Source organism: Petaurus breviceps, unplaced genomic scaffold (genome assembly GCF_028583685.1).
Source record: "Petaurus breviceps papuanus isolate PSGF00001 unplaced genomic scaffold, PetGlider_PUasm1.0 84, whole genome shotgun sequence".
Taxonomy (NCBI): Eukaryota; Metazoa; Chordata; class Mammalia; order Diprotodontia; family Petauridae; genus Petaurus; species Petaurus breviceps.
In genome coordinates this window covers 1088540-1110188 of record NW_027186645.1, presented here as the reverse complement: position 1 = coordinate 1110188, position 21649 = coordinate 1088540, and the positions used below count along the sequence as shown (strand labels likewise).

General features: G+C 33.4%; 1 protein-coding gene across 2 annotated transcripts in view; it reads left to right on the top strand.

Moving 5' to 3' along the window:
• NAMPT (nicotinamide phosphoribosyltransferase) overlaps positions 1-21649 on the top strand; it is a 41756-nt gene that overhangs the window by 17360 nt on the left and 2747 nt on the right. For both annotated transcript variants that reach the window (XM_069106982.1, XM_069106981.1), the window contains exons 4-10: positions 1743-1871; positions 3756-3914; positions 4795-4931; positions 13167-13392; positions 15346-15465; positions 19688-19828; positions 21139-21273. In XM_069106982.1, the coding sequence (XP_068963083.1) occupies positions 1743-1871; positions 3756-3914; positions 4795-4931; positions 13167-13392; positions 15346-15465; positions 19688-19828; positions 21139-21273 (1047 nt within the window). The remainder of the gene's footprint in view (positions 1-1742; positions 1872-3755; positions 3915-4794; positions 4932-13166; positions 13393-15345; positions 15466-19687; positions 19829-21138; positions 21274-21649) is intronic.

The following is a 21649-nucleotide window of genomic DNA, read 5'->3' as shown; positions in this document are numbered from 1 at the left end:
TCAAACCTGGATCCAGATTTTGCTCACTAGCAAAGACCAGGGAGCCTTATAACAGGCATGCTTTTCAAATTTTTTTCATAAGGTGACATTGAGAGAGTCATCTAACAACTTTGGAATCCAGAAAGAACTTTACAGGCTCGAGCAATGGGCTAGCCCGAATGAGATGAAATTTAATTGACTAGTCGTAATTCTTTTAATTATAGGAATTTGTATGTGTAGCCAGATGCTTTAGCAGTTGATTTTTTTTTTAACCAAAGTGCAAGATGGTGAGACATCACTAAATGGTTTTTCTTGTGAAAGACACTAGGTTTTAGTAGATTGCAAGCGTGATACAAGTCAGCAGTGAGGCATGCCAATTAAAATTAAGGTGATATTAGACTTCTTTGATAAGAATTGTGTTGTTCAGGATGGTAACAGTCCCATTTGACTCAAGAGTACGTAATTCTTATATTTGAGATTTTGTTTTTTGTTTCTTTTATTAATCAACTTTCATAGATTATAGATTGGGAAATCAGAACTAGGTAGCAAACTATCTAAAAAGATTTTTAGTGGGATGCAAAATTAATATGAATTGTCAGTGTGATTAAAAACTAAAAAAAATTAATGTAGTCTTAAGTTCATTAAGAGAGGCATAGTATCTAAAACTAAAGAGGGGATAGTACTGATGTCTCTTGCCTTATCAGACCATAATATGGTTATTATATTTTTTTTTCTGAGCAGTAATTGCAGGAAGGACATTGATTAAATGGAGAGTGTCCTGAGGAAATTTACTAGGATGGCAAAGGGGCCTCAAGTCAAGATCATGCCACATAAGCCTGGTTAAAGAAACTGGTAGTGTTTATATTTACTTTGGAGAAAAGAACATTTAGAGGAGACGTCTAATAGTTGTCTTCAATTTCTACAGGACCCAAGAGGGCAAAACCAAGAACAACAGGTAGAAGTGCAGAGACAAATGAGGACTTGATATAAGGAAAAACTTGTTAATAATTAGGATTATCCACAAATAGGAGGGGGTAACTTGGGACATAGCAGGTTACCTTTCACTAGAGAGAGATTTTATAGCAATATATGAATGACTTTGTTGAGTATGTCATAGAACAATTCTTTGTTATACTGGATGGCCTCTGACGGCCCTTCCAATTCTGTGAGTCAATGATAGTTTTCCTTATCCTATAAGTTCTTTCATCCATTATTAAAAGATTAAAAAATGAAACATAGTTTCTCTCTCCCAACAAAAGAAAGTGTTTAAGATGATCTTTTCCTACATTCAGAAGAAATCACCTTTTATCTTTTCCTTGTAGTATTACTCACTTGTGATCATAAATTTTATGGTTAGAACTTCTGTAACAGGAAGGTATATACTTTTGACAATGTGATAGTATAAGTTTGTCCTTATATTTAAATACAAAGAAGCAACTAATACATTTTTTAAATGAATTTGGAACTAGCTGCATGTTCTAGCAACAGTTAATCTACTTCTTTAAAGTATTTTTCACAGAATATTACAGAATTAATTTCTATACCATAGATATTACTGCAATAATTTGAATTGGTGTTTTTTTTTTAATGTGGTAAAGTATATTCTTCGTTCATACGATAAAATTAATGGCATATCTACAGTTCTTTAAAGTTCTTTGTATTTGGTGGAAAAACCATATAGGTGATTTTAGTAAAATAAAATTGCTTACTGAGCTAACTCAGTATGTTTTTGAATGAATAAATTAGTTGTTATTTCCTAACAGAAATATGATGGCCATCTTCCAATAGAAGTAAAAGCAGTTCCTGAGGGTTCTGTCATTCCCAGAGGAAATGTTCTCTTCACAGTGGAAAACACAGATCCAGAATGCTATTGGCTTACAAATTGGATTGAGGTGAATTTTTATTTGTGAGTCTCATTGATTTTAATTAGAATAGTGTCAAGAAAAGAGATATAAGCTGAGACATATAGCTAGATAATCATCCAAATTACTCCATTAGTGACCTTTGTGACTTTGGGCAAGTCAATTCTTTGCTTTTCTGTTCCCTCATCTATAAAATGGATAGGTTGAACTAGATGCTTTCTAAATCTGGGGGTTCATATTATGAGACATGAGTTTAGATTTCAAATCTGTATTATCAACTTTCTCATAATTACATTTATGATTCTCTGCATTTAAAAACATTCTGAGAAAGTATAAGCTTCACCAGGTTGCTAAACATTTCCATCACCCCAAAAAAGATATTGAGAACTTCTGCCCTAAAACAATTTGATAAATACTACTACTTTGATCTAATTGATGAATGTAATATTTTACATTTGAAATTTGATTTCTATCCCTTTACTCTCTTCCTCTCTCACAGGTAACCTTAATGTGTTAGCCTGTTTATCATTCACTTTTCACTTTTATGTATTGTGAAATATGATATTTGCAAAGTCACACAGAGAAAATTGAAAACTACTTGAGAAATGAACTCCAAGAATCTGTCTTGGAAATATTTTATTTCAAACCAAACTGAAAACTTACTGAAACTTTGTGAGATTCTTAAAGTGGATTGTCATTCCTAAAGTGGATTGTGTGATGTTCTATAAGAGAAGACAGACCTAAGTACAACGCTATCAGTAACTACTATTTTTACTAAGTTGTGTATTTGCTTAGTTGTAATACTGTTGCTTCAGATTTTATAGTCATAGTTTTTTAGTTAGAACAAAAGAAGTTGCACTTCATGTTCATCTTAAATTTTATATATGACATTCGATCCCAAGCAGTGTGTTTCAACTTGAAACAGTAGTTAATGTTTTTTAATGGAATGCAAATAGGTCTTTTTATGAGTTTAAACTTATTAATTTTAAAAATTCAGTGACATTTTCAGGAATAACTATGCTATAGTCTTATTTAAAATAATTATAAGTTAATTTCTTAGTGTACCTTTTTTAGTATGTTAGTAGAAGCCTCCTTACCATATGCATTAATGAAATTATAAAACTTGCTTATATTCTATTTTGAAATTCTAGTTTGAAAGAACATGACATTGTTCTGTAAGCCCAGTGAGACAATTTTTTTCCACTTGAATTTAATACCTGCCAGTAATTTTATTGTAGTATTTAATAATATTTTCTTAGATGGAATTTTCAGGTTCCTTGGAGTTATTCTTTTAGCAGCATTTGTCTTCAATTTGCTTTAGTCTTAGTGTTTAGCTAGAAATGTGACCCTAGTAGATAGGTAGTTATTGCTTAGAAAATCTCACAACAAAGGCTTGAATAAATTTAAACTTAATATTTTTAATGGGCTGTTAGTGAAAGATTGTTTTAAGATTCTGGTTATTTTCCTGTGATGGAAAGGAAATTGTAGTAATTCCAAAGGTTATTTTCTCTGTTATTTCTTGTCTCCTCAAGAAGTTTTGAAGAGGAAAGATTTTTTTTTCAAACTCAAAAGTTTTCAGATTATAGTTCTTTTTCTTATTCGCCCCTATATCTGGGGTTCTTAATCATTTATTGTCATGGACTTCTTTGGCTGTCTGGTGAAGCTTGTAGTTGGGCCCCCATCTCATAATAAGATCTTTAAAATAGAGAAAATATTTACAATTACAAAGAAATCCAATTATATTGCAATGGAATTATCAAATATTTTAAGAAACAAGTTTGTAGACACCAAATTAAGAATCTGTGCCCCCAGATGATATAACTATCTAAGCAGTACCAAGCATAACTTTTTTTCTTAAAGTTTTCATGCATCAGTACGTATGATTTTGTTTTGTTCTATCTTATAAATACATAGACTATCCTTGTTCAGTCCTGGTATCCCATCACAGTAGCTACAAATTCCAGAGAACAGAAGAAAATTTTGGCAAAGTATTTGATGGAAACATCTGGTAACCTAGATGGCCTGGAGTATAAATTACATGATTTCGGCTATCGAGGAGTTTCTTCACAAGAGGTATGTTGTTACTAGGAATTTTGTGAACATTGAGTTAAATGAGTATTAATGCAAATTTTTGATGGTGGGGGAAAGTTCATGGCATTGGTTCTAAGTAATTACATTCATGAAATCCCAAGGCTGTATGGAAAGCTGTACATTTCCCAAAATAGAAGTTTTGTTCAATAGAATAGTGTTTCTTGCCCTGTTATTAAGAGAATATGTTCCATTCACTCATTTTATTGTGGTAATCTTTATCATATAGAAATAGCATCAGGAGACCCAGGATATCAAGTCCAAGGCATGAATTTATTTGCCATTTCTACATTAGTTGTGGTATTTCTTCTATTTGCTCTAGACAATAAACTCATTAGGCCTTTTGACATAGGTATATGCTTCTTCCCATTCTCCCTGATAAGGATTCAACTGAGCCAGAAGGGACCTTGAAGGTCAACTTTTCCTCTTCCAGGTGACCCTACTGTTTGAGATCCAGGAGTACTTTCAGGAGGTTTATATTAATGCCAGTGCCAACACCCCAGGTTTAGTGATTCAAGAAACCAAAATTTACCTATGTGCTTAGCCTACTTTTTAGTAAGAGCTTTTCCCCCCAAAGAATTTCTTAATGAAAGTTTATGGCGTGAGCCTTAATTATAGAAAATAAAATTTTGAAGCCTTTTAGATTGCTTCTCCAAAAGTTTAAAACAATGAATACTGATTGCTGAAACTTCTTAAGCATTTAGAAAAACTTAACTATTACATAGGTAATTATAGCATGTTTGATATACATACTACCATGCTAGCTACTGAAAAATGATCTTATTTTTTGTTTTTTGCTGGGTATGTTTATATGAATGTGGTATATATGTATGTATATGTAATATGTACTTATGTATATTTCCAGACGGCTGGTATAGGAGCATCTGCTCATTTGGTTAACTTCAAGGGAACTGATACAGTAGCAGGAATTGCTTTAATTAAAAAATATTATGGAACAAAAGACCCTGTGCCTGGATATTCTGTTCCAGCTGCAGAACATAGGTAAAAATTCTTTTTTTTCTTGTTCTGATCCCTTAAAATGATTGTCAAAATTAATATAATTTTTTTGTTTCCTTTTTTACCCAATAATATTTTGTTTGACCTTAATTTAGTACTATAATAAAACATCATTAATTTGGACTGTACTAATTTTGGGTTTTATATGATGGTCTGGATTGAATTTTACTTTTGCCTTCTTTGGATAGAAATACTGGATTTTAAAAAAAGATTCCAAGGAAACATTTACCTATTTTAGCAAAAACTTCTTAGAGATGTCAAGTTATATTATATTATATCATATTATAGTATATTGTACTATACTATACTATGTTATATATTGTTATATATTAAATATTATAAATTGATCCCCTCTGCCTTAAAACAAGTCTTACAAAGCCTTACTATTCATTCTTTGGTGTTTAAAAGAGTGCATTTTCTCTCTCTCTACATATGTGTGTGGGTTTGTGTGTGTATGTGTATAGATATATAGCACATACACAGATACACAAATGTGTAAAATCAGGATAATATATATTCAAGATATCTTCCCTTTTCCCTTTAAAATTGTTCATCTGTGTGTTGTTTTACCACAGCAGTTATCAAGAAGAGCCAGAGCTCCTTTGTGAAAACTTTTTAGAAAGAACTATAGAGTAGTAAGTACACCTTTTTGATGAAAAGAGGAAGGTATTAAGTGCTCCGTAATTGCTCTTAAGCTTTCAGATGGGAGTAAGGGAATTATACTAGAATTCTACAAACTCACTTTTTTAGTATCAATTGAATTACTTGCTCATTTTTTTCTTCCTTTTCCTCTTCACCCATTTTAGTTGGAGAGTTATATTTGCTTCACAAGGAGGAGGTAAAGCATAAGTAATATGATAAGCTTGGTTTTTGTGAAACTGTATAGCTCAGATTTTCCTTTGTTTAAACTCACCTTCTCCCCACATTAAACAAAATTTAGTGAGGTTGCACTGTATTTTGAAAACATTTTAGTCTAATGCAATATACTAACAGACATCATCAGACAAGTTATTTGAATTGCAAGACAAAAATTCTTGATTGGAAATAGAGCAATCAGTAACTCATACCATATGATGTAGTAGAAAGAATACCGAATTTGGAATCAAAGTACCTTAATTTGAAACTGCCACTTAGTACTTGGGTTACCTTACACCTCTTGCTTCCATAATCCATACAGGCATAGCTTTATTTCAAAGGTTCAAGAAGTCTTCTTAGTAGAGTTTGCTTAAATGAGCTTTTCTTTATTTGTTATTTTTTATAGTTTATTGATTCACCTCTTTGGATTAGAAAAGTATAAGCAAACAAGCAATAGAAGCTTAAATTATCATGACTTACTCAAGTAACAGTTGCTAAAGTTTTTCAATTGTCTCCTTTCAGAAGAATTTGTTGAAAGAAATTATGAACTGTTGTGTTTGGCAGAGCATATATCACTTACCTCTTATGTTCCCATCATTTCTCCTTTTTAAAAAATATGTTTTAGTGTTGCTTTAAATCTAATATCCCATACCACAACAAACAAGGATAGGTAGCATCACATGGACGAAAAGATTACAAGGAAAGTCAACCCATACAAACTGGGAAGCTCTTAAGAATGAAATCCCAATGCTATAAAAACAATTATTTCAGAAAAGAAAGGACTGAAGAAACTGATGTAGGTTAGAGGCGGCTAGGTGGCTCAGTAAATGGAGCTCCGGCCCTGGAGTCAGGAGGACCTGAGTTCAAATGCGGCCTCAGACACTTAATACAAAAACTGGCCATGCGACCTTGGGCAAGTCATTTAAACCCAGTTGCCCTCCAGAAAGAAAAAAAAAAGAAACTGATGTAAGTGCACAGAGAATTTGTTTACTTACTTAGACTTTGAGAAGATAAAAAAGGTGGAAGCAAAGGTAGGTAGTAAAGGATGAGTACAGAAGAAGGGCATAGTCCTATGAGAATTGTGTCAGCATTGCAGAACTTGATAATGAGAGGTTTTCCATAAGTTCAAGAACAACTATAAAAGGACTTTTAATTTTGAAGGTGGGAGAAAGAGCAAAGAAAAGATAAACTGCTTCCAATGCAGTGGTAATAAATGATAGAGAAAAGGCCAGAAGTACCTACCTCTTTAATTTGCTCCTCTTCTCTGCTAAGTTTGATCTTTGGAATTAGAAAAATGAAAAATGGCTAAGAATTTAAAGCTCAATATTGATGAGATGGAGTACCTAGTTGCCATCAATACCTTCAAGACAGCAGGGTTCAAAAGGAAAAAAACTTCGCTTGATGTGATTGCCAAGCCATTGTAAATGGTCTTTTAGAAATTCCTGGAACCCTGTCAAAGGACAAAAATGAGCAAATGTCCCAATTTTTAAAAGAAGGTAGAGCCCATCATACTTGAAACTACCAAGTTCAGCTTTGACTCCTGTAAAAATTCTACAAGGTATTATAAAAGAAATAGTTTATTATTACAGATCCACTGACAGCCCATGTTCTCCAAGAATATGCCTATTGCCTTTTGTCCAAGGACGAGGACACATAAGTTTGGAGAGGCTTATCACCAGATGAATTTTTAAGCAAAGGTAGCTCTACAGGACCATCCTCTAAAATATGGAGATTTTGTGATTTGCATCTGTGGATGGGCAGTATCCACATAGACAATGAAATCATATGCCCTTAAATTATTATGAATATTTAGAAAAGGAAGCTGTTGTCATTAAGAGCCATTATATGGACATTTAAAAAAATTCATTGGAGGTGCAAAAGGTCTAAAATCTAAAAGGAAATAATGAAAAAAATGTAATAAAGGTCAATGGCATTTTTAGGCCTAGTTTTATCAAAAGTCTTTGGTAGTGGTTGAAAAATAGGAAAGCAGAGCAGTAGCTGAATAGACTAGATAAAGAAAATCAGAAACAGTTGAATTCAATAACTCCATGCTTGATAAGCCTAAGAACACAAATTACTTGGGGAAGAATTTGTTTTCTCACAAGAACTGCTGAGAAAACTGGAAAGCAGTTTGGCAGAGATTAGATTTAGACCAACATTTTGTATCACATAGCACAATAAGCTCAAAATGGATACATGACCTGTATAAATATGGGGGGAGGAGAAAGAAAAGGAGAGGAAAAAAATGAGAATCTATTAACTTTTCCAGCACTTCGTGGTGAAATTCTTAACCAGACAAGGGTTAGAAGTGATCACAAAAGAGAAAGGGGCTTTTGCATAAATGCATAATGCAGCTTCCATAAGAAGGAAAAGCTTTCAACTAGGGAAAACATTTTGCATCAAATATCCCTCATAAGAGAATTCTGCTGGGTGATAGTTTACTCATTAATCATGATCAAATGTTCTTTGTTGATACCACCATATCATTACAAGATGTGATATTACATGCCATAAGAAGTAATAAATGATGAATTCAGAGAAGCAATGAAAAGACTTACATGAACAGCAGAAGAGTGAGGTAAGCAGAGTTAGGAATATGAAATACATAATAACTACAACAGTGTAAAAAGAAAAAACAAAACTGAATGTCACATAACTATAATGATAAAAGTTTTTGTCTCTAAGATGAGTTGAAAATAAACTTCCTCACCCCTTTTGTGGGTGGGGAATGAAGAGTATGAAATATTGAATATACTGATAGGCTAGATCTTAATAAGATTTAATTAAACAGTTTTAAATCTGAATTCTAGGCCTAGTGATGAGCTATATTTCTGACCCCTACAGATCAATCTAGCTAAGTTAGAACTATCAGATTTGTAGCATATTTATTGACCACAGCAACTTTAGAAGATCATCATAGAAGGGTTTTAATTTTTGTTACTGAAGAGAATGCTTACCCCTGCATATCTTTAAAGTATTGAAGCTAAGAAATAAGTGTATATTACTAAAATTGGGTTCCAAAAATCTACTGTAGGTATATAGGATGGAGGCAGCATGACTAGATAATAATTCAGTTCTGAGTGCCATATTAACAGGAAGGCTATTAATAGGTTAGAAAATGTTTAGGATGAAAATACTATTCCATACAAAGGCCAATTGAATATTTAGCCATATTTAGACATGGTAGAACATCACTTCAGATTTGCCTTTTCCTCTTGACCCCCAAGACCAATGGTTGGCAGGAAATGGAAGGAAGTTTTAGCTTTATATGAGGGAAAACTTTTCTAATAATTATAACCTAGTCACTGCTGGTAGATCTTTAATTTGGACCAAATATTGTGGGAAACAATTTGGAATTATCTTTTTTTAAAAAATGTGATTTTGATTTGTCCTTTGACCTGGTGATTGCACTTAAACTCAAAGAGGTCAGAGATACAGAGGTCTCATATATAACCAAAATATTCACAATTTCTTTTTTGTGGCAGCAAAAAACTGGGAACAGAGTGGGTATCCATCAATAGGGTAATGGCTAAACAAATTGTGGTAGACAAATACAATGGAATAATAGTGTGCCATAGGAAATGACTTGGAAGGAATTTAAAATAAATATGAAAAAACCACAAAGAACCAAAGAAAGAGATTCAGGAAGCAGTGTACATACATAATAATTACAGTAATGTACATAAAAAACAATAAAATGCAGTTTAACATAATTTCAGTAGCCAATTTTGGTTTGAGATAAAAGATAAAAAAATTTCTTGATGAAGAGCTGGTGTATTGCAGAGAATGCAATCAGATATGATTATTTAGTTGATTTTGCTTAATTTTTTCATAGTGACTAGGGGATTGCAGTTCAGTGCTGGAGGGAAAAGTGATGTATAGAAAGATATTAGAAAATGATATAAAAAGAGAATCATTAAAGCTTTTTTTTAGTTTGACAGGAATTTTCACACATGAAATGTCTTCTCCATCACTGGAGGTATTTAGTTGGAAACTGGTGATTTGTGGAAAACATTGTAGAGGCGAAGGTTGCTTCAGTGTATGTTTTGGAGTAATGGCATCTGGTATTTTAATTTCTGAGATTTAATGTTCTTGGAATATAATCTAATAAAGAATTTGGAAACTACAAGTTGGAGAAATTTTAATAGCTCCATAACAGTTACTAAATGATACCAGGTCAGTTGTTTGGCCTGAATCCTTTATTTATGTATCTTGCCTCATATGTTGGAGGACAAATGAGACAACTTATGAAAAGGATATTAACTGAGATTCTTTTATTGTAAAATTCCAACTTTGTAAGCAAAAGAACTGAATCTAGACCATTATTATTGAAATTATTAATTTTATTTAAGATTTATAAATGTGTATTTGCACACATGTACCTATAAACATTGGAAAATTTTCATGAAAATTTGACACCTTGAATTGAGTCTGGGAATCATAGTTAGAATTAAGGTTTACTAGTTATAATGTAGTGAATCACAGCTTACATCTCTCTAATATACTCAATATATAGTGAATATATAAAATATATAGTGAAACTGCCTTAAAGAATATGTTCACTTCATTTAATGTGAACCTCCCTTTTGATCCAGGAGTATAATAGTAACTCTTCCTAGGTGTGTTTATTTTGTATATATTTGATACTTATACATGTTGTATAAGTAAGTGCTGTTTCTCCCAATAGAATGTAACCTTCTTGAGGCAGTAACTTTTAATTTTTGTGTTTTCTATTTCCATCATCTTAGCATAATGTCCAGTTCTTAATAGGTACACAATTAAATCATTGTTGAATTGATTTGAATCTGAAAAGGAGAGTGTCCCTCTATTTATGTCTTCATTTTGTGTTTTAGTCAGCCTATGTCTACTTGAAATAGGCACTTGCTTTGTGAAAACTTCCTGCTTATATAGGATTATTTGCTTGTTGCCAAATGGGTGTGACTTTAATCTTCTCTCACAGATAGAAGATAACTGTATATAAGTGGAGAAAATCTCTTGTCCATAAAAAAACATATTAAACCTCTTCTCCCTCCTGTTACTCTACCCTATACTTAACAAGAGAGCATTGTGCTCATTCAAGTCCTTATTTTTATTGGATGAAACTTCAAAGTAAGGTCTCTGCTAGGTAGAGGGGAGGGGTCATAGTTTGTTGTTGTTTTTTAAACAGATATTCCTATTTATGATTTAATAGCTAGTAGTTAATAACAATGTCTAAGTATACTAGATATTGCCTAAGTATATATTATGTATACAATTAAAAGAGCTACATTTCATTATGACATGATTGCCTCAATTTCTACTCTTTGACTGGAACAACTGAGAAGTGGGGTATAATTTTTGAAAGTACATAACAGTTCTCCAAGAGTTTAAGATTTAGAGTATTTTTTATATTTTAAAGGGAAAGGTGTGGGAAAATGATCCTATCCAATGCCCCAACTATGCGATCTTTCATATGTTACTTAATATTTTTACATTACGGGTGAAAATAAACTATTCGTTATACTTACTGATTTGAATTACTAAAGTCAGTGCTAAAATTTTAACAGCCTTATGAGAAGGTAAAAGAGCACAGTAGCCTGGATAATCTTATAAACATTTAGATTTTCTTTGGAGTTCTTTTCTATGTAGCTTTTGTGTTTTACTTTTTTTAAATTAACAAACATTTATTTTCTCTCCCTCCTATTTCCCTTTCTATTTGAAAAGAAAGAGGAGAAGAAGAAAAACCTTTGTATCAAATAAGGATAGTTATAAGCAAAACAATTTCCCACATTGGCCATGTCCCAAAATGTCTTATTCTTCATCTTGAGACCATGACCTCTCTGGCAGGAGGTGGGTGGCATCATTGGTCCTCTGTCATTGTAGGTAGTCATTGCATTGACCAGAATTCTTAAATTTTGCAAAGTTTATCTTTAAAATGATGTTGCTGTTACATAAAATTAATTCTCCTGTTTCTGCTTTCTCTGCATCAAGTTTTTTTTTTTTCCCAGTTCTTTGCCACTTCAAAAAGAGTTGCTATATTTTTGTGGAAAAGACTTTAGAATTCTTTTAAAACAATAAAAAGTCTCCACACTTACTTTTCCTAATTATATTGTTTTGTGGCAATATTAAGTCTGAGAAATGAAAGATCTTTCTATCTGTGGTGTCAGTAAAGATTTCATGAATTATGATGGCACTCAAATTAGACCTTGAAGGATGAATAGAATTTTTAAAAGTCAGGGTACAATTAGTATTAGAAGTAATTCCAAAGTAATGTAAGAATCCCGAAGTGATGTGAATGTATTCTTGGAATAGTGTTCTCAAATAGTTTGTCAGGAATCTCTTTTATAAATGAGTTTCGTTATTAAAATTATCATAAAAATTAATGATTTTGAAGACTTTTATAAAGTGATAAAGAATGAAATGAGTAGAACCAGGAGAATACCTACTAAAACGACTATAGAGACAAACAGCTTTAAAAGCTGAATTATGTTCAATACGATGACTGTCCATGATTTCAATTGATGAGGGAACATGCTATCCATCTCCTGATGGGAGAGGTGATGGACTTAGGATGTAGAATGAATTACAGTCAATGAGAGAATTTATTTTCCTTGACTGTGCATATTTGTTACCAAGAATTTTTTTTTGTTTTTTATTTTTCTGCTGGGGCAAGGGAATGAGAAGCAAAGAAAATAGAACTACATTAATTAAAAACAATTTAGAAAGAAAGAGCTTGGTAAGGAGAAGGGTACTACAAATGTGGAATGTTATGTGCTCTTTTAGATGAAGTTACTGTATTATTAATTTTGCTTAATTTATTTCCCGTAATAGAGGTGAACTGTAAATTCTTTTAACAAAAGCAAAGCTTAAAAATAATATAATAAAAAATAATTTTCAGAAAGAAAAAAGTGAGTGAGATGAATATTTTTACCATCTCAGTGTTCAGAAGTTTAAGTGAATGTCTTATGCATCTGACTATGTAATATAATGCTAATAAAATAATGAAATTATTCTACACTGCAACATAATCCCTTATGTATATCCGACATACTGTAGTAATTGTGAGTTGATTATACTTGAAGTCAGGAAAACATAAAAGCCAGTTTGAAAAGTTGAAGGTGGTTTCTTTTTAACTTGTTAAGTCAAAATAGTGATTGTTGTTTATGCCATTCTTGAAACAAATTGGATGATTGATGCTAGTCTATACATTCAATTCACTATATGATGTACATGAATTTAAATTGCTCTGCTTGTCTTTGTGAAAAAGAATGTTATTGAATGTGTGACGTGGCAAGTATTGTGAAAATGATTAGAGCTGCTCCATGTTAAACAATAGTGTAACGATAACTGCTTAAGCAAATTAATTTGGTGTGTTTTTCCCCCTAGTACCATTACAGCCTGGGGCAAAGATCATGAAAAAGATGCTTTTGAACATATAGTAACACAGTTTTCATCAGTGCCTGTGTCTGTGGTCAGCGACAGCTATGATATTTATAATGCATGTGAGAAAATCTGGGGTGAAGATTTACGGCATTTAATTATATCGAGGAGTGCAGAAGCACCGCTGATAATCAGGCCAGATTCCGGGAATCCTCTTGACACTGTGTTAAAGGTAAATATCAAAATGTCCGCGTTATGTATTTGAGACACTTACTTTAGTTACTGTTTTCTGTTCTTGAATTTTAAAATCGTTTTCAAGCTTATGCCTTTGGCGTTTGGTTATCTTTAAAGTTTGGATTTCTTTAAACTAAACTTTTTCTTTTACCAGTGGGGGAACTCATAGTGTGAGAATTTCCAGAAATGCCTGGAATTATTGGCAAATTCATTGCAATTATAATCTCAGATACTTGTCTGAGAGATTAACTTTAATAATTCCTGATGTTGCATAGCTAGTGTGTCAGAAGTAGAACTTAAACTGATGTCTTCTCTATTCCAAAGACAGTCTTCTATCTAGTATGCAATGATTTAAAATTATCTAAAGTAATTATTCCATTTTCATTCAAACAAGTCAAATGATGTGGTGATAGAATTCTTATGTGTGCTTCATTTCTGTCACTCAGCACAATGTATTGATATATTTTTGTCCATGGCATATAGCATAAAAATAATTTGAAGACATTTTAGGCACTTGTGCTTCCCAAAATACAGAAATTTTATATTGCTTCTCTAAGGAACTGCTGTCAAAAGTAAAAAGAACTAGTAAAACTTCACTAGTTAACACAGAAAGCTGAGAAGACTTTAAACTCTCTGGCTATAAAAGTTAAAACTCCTAAAAATTGATAAGATACTTTCTAAAATGTAAGGTCTTTGAGGTCACACAATTATCTAAGAAGGTGATTGCCTACTAATACCTCACTCCCTCATACTCAGAATGAAAGAGCATCTGGTTTTTTATATAGGAAGCCTCTAGGCAAATACTGGCTCTGCTGTTTATTGCAAAGGGAACTTTGAACAAGTAACTCTATCTTCCTGGACCCCAGTTTCCTTATATACAAAATGAGGCAGGTAGACTAGATAATTGTTAAGGTCCTCTTCCACTTTAAATGTTTACTTTTTTTTTTCCAGAAAAGAAAATATATCTAAATCTGTTATGTTTTTAAAATATTTAATAAACATCATTTATTTTATTTTTACATTACCTAAATTTTCCCATGTATCCCTTCCCTTCCCCTATTCCAGAGAGACTTTCATAATAGACCTTTTATATGTCTAATGAAGTCTCACATGATGACCTTTTCCCATTTTTTTAAGCGTTATATATGTGCTATTTTTATTATTATTATTATTTAAGCAATTGGGGTTAAGTAACTTGCTCAAGGTTACACAGCCAGGTGTTTCTGGATGGGTGCTAAGTGTCTGAGCCCGGATTCGATCCCAGATCATCCCGACACTGGGGCCGGTGCTCTTACTCGCTGTGCTACCTGGCCGCCCCGCTTTTCCCATTCTTAATGAGAGAGCATTAAATCTGTTCCATCATTGTAGTTTCTACAGAACTTTCAGTAGTTAAGGAGTCAGCATGATTTTGCATTTTAATTTAAAAATATTTTTGATACCTTTTTTAAGTAGATAGGGAAATATGGTAAGAACTGCATTTTTTTTACTTTCTGTCTACAGGAATCTGGTGGCAAATCTTATTTTACTCAGTTTTGTAATTCCAGGAAGATTAGAAATATTGGTCTGATAAAACCAAATAAATTTGCTTTGTGATACTCTGCAAAAACCCACTAAAACACAAATAACAAATAGTCATTAAAACTTTATTTATACATAGGATTATGTATTATATTGTGTTGGGTTATTTTAATCTTTTTGAGAGATATAATGAAAATCTGCATTTTTTTTAGCTATTTTGAGTATGATTTATAACCAGAATAAGGCAACAGTTATTTGGAACTAATTACAAAGTTGCACATTTTATGTGGGGTTGTCAAAATTATCTAAGTCTAGGGAATTTGTGTATGTGCATATACTATATATGACAGTAAAGCAATCTTTTTTTTAAATTAGAAAACAATTTATTTTCTTTTAACTTTGGATATTTTTATTGCCTTTTTTTTCCTCATAGGTTTTGGACATTCTAGGTAAGAAGTTTCCCATTACTGAAAATTCAAAAGGCTATAAATTATTGCCACCTTATCTCAGAGTTATTCAGGGAGATGGAGTTGATATCAACACCTTACAAGAGGTATGTGTCACATCCAAAGTCTCTTAACGATATATTGTAGTATAATTAGGCATTTGTATCGATCTAACTAGCTTCATAGCAACACTAGGCTATTAATTATAATGATGCCTAGAATGTCCATCTGTGAATATTTTATGGTTTAAAAACAGATATGGTATCTTAAAGTACTAGTAAGTAGCAGTTACTTTACTCTTCCTATACCTGCTTTGCCACCCTGAAGAAGTCTCATGATGATAAATGAAGATCCTAAACAAGGAAAAGTATTTCCCATATTGATTCCTTGTACAAAGGAAATCCTGACCCTGCCCTCATAGATCTCGGGTTTAATGGTCAACCATAAATATTTTTTTCAGATATATATATGATTTGTCGGTGATTAACATTAAGTAAATAGTGAGGCTTCTTTGAATATAGTACTAATTGAAGGATAAGTCTAAGTATCATAAGTCTACCTGTTCACTAAAATCTTAAATATTTGGCTATGTGACTCTTTAAATGTTAATGCCTAAAGTTGTGCTTTTAACACTTCAAAACTGTATTGTAGTTGCTTTAAAACCTTATTGCTCCCCTTGACACATTCAGATCCAAATTAACAAAGATAGAGTACTTAAACGGTATTTTAGTATAAAAAATTTCCATCAGGAATATGCCAATACCCAATACTCAAGTGGTATAAGTCAAATAGTCACATGATTTTCTGCTTAAAGAACAAATTTTTTGACCCTGTTACAACATAGGCAGTTGACAACTTTTTTGAAATGCAATCTTCAGAAGTTTGTCATTTGGAGCTCTGATTATAAACAGTATTAACATGGTACATGGAGTCAACTCTCAAATATTTGCATAAATCAATGGACAGGTACCTAGACCAAACCATCATGTACTGCATATCAGTAGTATTGTAGGATACTGTAATACAGCTATAAAGATAAAATATAATATATAATACAAAAACCATGTAAAACAGTATCAATAAAAGAAAATTCATCTAGAATTCAGCTTGAAATGCCAGAATTAAATCTCCCCAGTAATGTCAGCAGAATAAGTTTTAGCAGTCTTTTGGACAATGAACTCATAGTTCCCTCAGCTCTAAGCCACTGGTAATGGTTTTCCAGGTCTAGAACAAGGTAGTAAAAAAGCTGTGGAAATCCTTGTCCTTGGGGAAACTCCTAGTCATCCTCTTCTCTTTTTTTATCCTCTTTCTTCTAGAAAAGTCTACATTCATTGCCTCTACTTGCCTTCCTCTTTCATCAGCCCTTTGCAATCTGTCTTCTGACTTTATCGCTCATCTGAGACTGTGCTCTGTATAGTTACCAATGATCTCCTAATTGTCTAATTTGATCATCCTTCTGTGCTGAATTTGACAGCCTTGGCCACTCCTCCTGGACATTGGCTTCCTCATGGGTTTTTGTGACACTTCTCTGTTCTGGTTAATCTGCTCCCTTTCTGACTGCTCTTTAGTAGTCTCTTTTATTGGTTAGTTATCCATATCACACCCTTTAAATGTGGTTGCTTCCCAAGCTCCCTGCTGTCCCAGATCCTCTTCTCTTTCTTCACCCTTTTTCTTGATGATTTCATCAGCTCACATGTGTGTGATTATCTAGAAATGACACAGGTCTGCATATCTAGCCTCATTCTCCTTTTCAGCTCTATATCACCATCTGTCTATTGGGCATTTCAAACTGGATGTCTCAGAGATGTCTCAAAACTCAGTATATCCAAATTTTCTTCTCTTTCTCAAACCAATCCTCTTCCAAAATTCCCTATTTCTAATGAAGTACCACCTTCCTTCTATTCTCTCAGGTTCCTAACCTCAGAGGACAATTTGTAGTACAGATTTTTGACTGTGTCACTCTTCTCATTCAACTCTGGTGCTCCCTATTACCTCTAATCAAAAATAATTCCTTTGCTTACCTTTAAAAAGTCCTTCACCAACTTGGTCCCAACCTAACTTTCTAGCATCATTGGACATTTTTCCCCACTTCCAAAAGACTGGCTTTCCTTTTCCTTACTCCATCTCCTGTTTCTGTGCCTTTGACTAGAATGCTCTCCCCCTCATATAGAGTCCCTCTCTTCTTTCAAGCTGCAGTTCAAATAACCACTTTATGAGATCTTTTTGATCCTTCTAGATGCTAATATCTCTCTCCCTCTTAAGCTGCCTTACTTTTATTTACATTTGTTCTCCTTATCTTCATTCTGCCTATACATAATATTTACTTATTTTCCTCATTAGGATATAAATAGTAAGAGCTGTTAATATTCTTCATACTTTCAATCACAGAACCTAACATAATTTCAGTATTCATTATTAAAATAGAACTATTTGTGGTGGCCAGCTAGCAAAGCGAGTAAGAGTACCGGCCCCAGTAACCTGGGGATTGAATCCGGGCTCAGACAAACACCTGGCTGTGTAACCTTAAGCAAGTTACTTAACCCCAATTTCGTAGGAGTGGCCTATTTATGTGATTTGACAGCATGAATTCTCTTATACCATAATTTTACAATACCATACTTGTATCTGGTTAGACTTCCCTATAAATAGTGTGTTTAATTGAATGGTAAAGCTTATTTTTTCTAATTTTATAAATGCTAATGGAAGAATTTATCCAAATATAGGTTTATAGTTAATTTACAAAGTAATTTAGGGGATTTTAAAGAATTAAATTATACTGGAAGAAATCTTTAAGAAAAAAAAGTTCCTGTTAATCTATTTATTCTGATACCTCTGGGCCAACTCTGAAATTAATTGGCAGGCTTATCATTTTGCCTTTGCTTTTTAAATAGACACTTACCATTCGTCTTTCCCTAATACTCCTGTGGCCTTGGACAAGTAAGTTAGCCTCTCAGTTTCCTCATCTGTAAAATGAGGGAGTCAGACTAGGTGACTCTGAGGTGCCTTCCAACTCTAGGTCTATCATCCCTTATTGTCCTGCCCTTCCCCTTTCCTTTATGTTGAAACACATTGCTTTGGGACATACTTGACCAAAGTCATGCAGCAAATAAGTAGTAATAATGAGATTCAAACCCAGGTCTTCTTACTCTTTGGTCCAGTGTTCTTTCTGTTATATCAGATAGCCAGAAGATGTAGTTAGTGGAGTCAAAGACTTGACTTCTTTTAGCCGATGCTAAAAATGAAATGTTCTTCTAACCACCAATATTATCTCTCTTCTCCCATTAGCAAAGCAGAGTGGGTAAGATAGCACCTCCCTTTGTGCGTATACCTCTCACACTACCCGTTTGGGTGTAGAGGGGAGTACATAGCATGATTTGTTCTAGGCCCGGTATCCCTTAAGTAAGACTGGTAGACCAGGGCCTTGTTGGTTAATTGGACTTGGAAAATTTTTTATTCCTATCTTGTATTTTTGTATCATTTTGTTTTTAAATATATACTTCCCGAACGAGCAATCCATTCTTTGTGAGAAAAGAATAAAAGCAATTCAGCAAAACAAACCAGCAAATTACCTGAGTTTGACAGTACATGCAGTGTTAGACAACAATGTACTTAATCGGGGCTTGGAGTGCAATTCCTTAATTCCTCTCAGAGAACACACTTAATCATTCAGTTTGACTGTTTTGTTGTTGTTACTGTTCTTCCCATTTACATTTGTTCTACAGTTGTTGTTTTCCTGGTTCTACTTCACTCATGTTCTTTCTTCCTGTGCTTCTCTGAATTCTTTTATTTATTGTTTCTTATAATTCATTGATATTCCATTACATTCATGTGTCACAATTTATTTAACCATTTCCCAATCAGTGAGCCTCTCTTTTATTTCCGTTCATGAGTACAATAAAAAGTGCTACTATCAATATGTTGTTATATATAGAACCTCTCTGGCTTTTAGAATAAGGTTTGGGGCAGCGAGGTGGTGCAGTGAATAGAGCACCTGGCCCTGGAGTCAGGAGGACCTGACTTACTAGCTGTGTTACCTTGGGCAAGTCACTTAACCCTAATTGCCTTGCCTTCCTCCCTCTCCCCCCCCAAAAAAAAGAATAGGGATTGCACAGTGCCTGGCATGTAGTGAGTTTTCCTTAATAAATATTTGGGGAGTATAACAGCAGTGGAGTCTCAGGAATAAGGATGAGTATTCTTCACCATAGTTCCAGGGTATTTTCCAGAATGGTTGGACCTAATTGGTTAGTTGTTAAGGAATATCTTTTGTCTATAACTATTTTAATTTGTCTGTGGGAAATCACTTTGGCATATCTCTTTTCTATCCTGTAGATTGTTGAAGGCATGAAGAAAAGAAAATGGAGTATTGAAAATATTTCCTTTGGTTCTGGTGGAGCTTTGTTACAGAAGTTAACACGAGATCTTTTGAATTGTTCCTTCAAATGCAGTTATGTGGTTACCAATGGCCTTGGAGTATGTCCCATAATTATTTTTTAACTCTTCATGTTGGCAGCATCTTTGTGGAGAAACTAGGCAGAAAGTACTAGATGTGATCATAACAACCAAATTTTAGCACTTTTTTTTAAAATTGCAGTCCTATTAGAAGGTAATGCAGATGTTGTTCCTATTTTATTAATCAGTCTAAGAGAGGTTAAATGACTTGTCCTTGGTCACAGTGTCAGAACCAGAATTTGAACCTCAAAATGATAGTTTGAAGTGTAGCACTCTTCAACTACACCATACTGGAGTACAAAAAATCAAGTAAAAGACAGTGTGTTGTTACTGTTATAATTGCTCTGACCTTGACCCAGGAAAAATCAGAGAAGAAAAGAAATCTGAAAAGATTGAGAAGGGAAGGGAAAGAGAACAAGAAATAAAAAGAAGAAAATTTGGTGAGAGCGAGATAGAGAAGTTGCATTGATAAAAAGGTCCTTATGGTTATCTTTAAATGTGACCGTCACAGTCAAGCTAGCACTTCTCAGAAACATAGCTACAGGTTTAGGCAGTAGAAAATCCTTAAAAATTAGCTAATTTCTCCTTAAACACCTCTCATATTCATTTATTTGATGAGATTCACACACGTTTTTCATTGTGGTAGAACTAGTATAAATACATTTTTCCTGAAAAGCAAGGTAAGCCAAGCTGCATAAAGGAGCTAGCCAGCCACAGTGATCACTGGAAAACTAGAAATCCATTACCCCTGTAGGCCAGTTGTCAAACAATAATAATAGTATTATCTGAGGGGAGATACTTTATCTTTCTACCTATTACTCAAGTAAAGTAACAGAACAAAGCTCTCTATGGCTTTACAACAGTCTTCTTTCTCTCACAAATAAAGAATCCATCTCAGAAACATTCAAACACTATTTTTTGTTTGGTTCATTTTTTTTTTATTTTTGGAGGGCAATTGGGGTTAAGTGACTTGCCCAAGGTCACATGGCTAGTAAGTGTGTCAAGTATCTGAGGCTGGATTTGAACTCAGGTCCTCCTGACTCCAGGGCCAGTGCTCTATTCACTGCGCCACCTAGCCGCCCCCCATTCATACATTGTTAAAGGATAGGATATATCCCTGAAAGTTATGATTCCTGGGCACATTTAATTAGAAGCAAAGACATCCTTTTAAAGAGGATTCTAGAAGCCAGAAGTGGGGTTCTTTAGATGTTGTATCTATTTTGTAAAATATAAAATGTATGTGTATGTATTGATGAAGGATGAGTAGGGGAGTAGGACAGCAAAAGAATCCGTATCTTAGGGTTCACTAATTTTCTGACTTTGGATTTCAGATTAATGTCTTTAAGGACCCAGTTGCTGATCCAAACAAAAGGTCAAAAAAGGGCCGGCTATCTCTACATAGGACACCTACTGGAAATTTTCTTACCCTTGAGGAAGGAAAAGGAGATCTTGAAGAATGTGGTCATGTATGTCTTTATAATGAATTTTTAGTAGTAATAATGTGGTTCTCCATACTAAGTAAAAGGGTCTCTTTTCCTCACATTGTTTAGGAGTGTGTGAGAGAGAGAGAAAGCTCTGATTTTTGTCATTATGCAGAATTCTCCATCAACAAATCACACTCAGTGAATAAGTTCTAAAGAGCTGTTTTTGAGGCACATAGATATTAAATGGCTTCCCAAAGTCAGTTTCAAATTCAGGAATTGATAGTTTTTTCAAGACTGAGAATTCTTTTAAGTTTCAAGAGGTGGAATTTAAATACAAATCTCCATAGATAAACAGTGTAGATAGATAGATAGATAGATAGATAGATAGATAGATAGATAGATAGATAGATAGATAGAT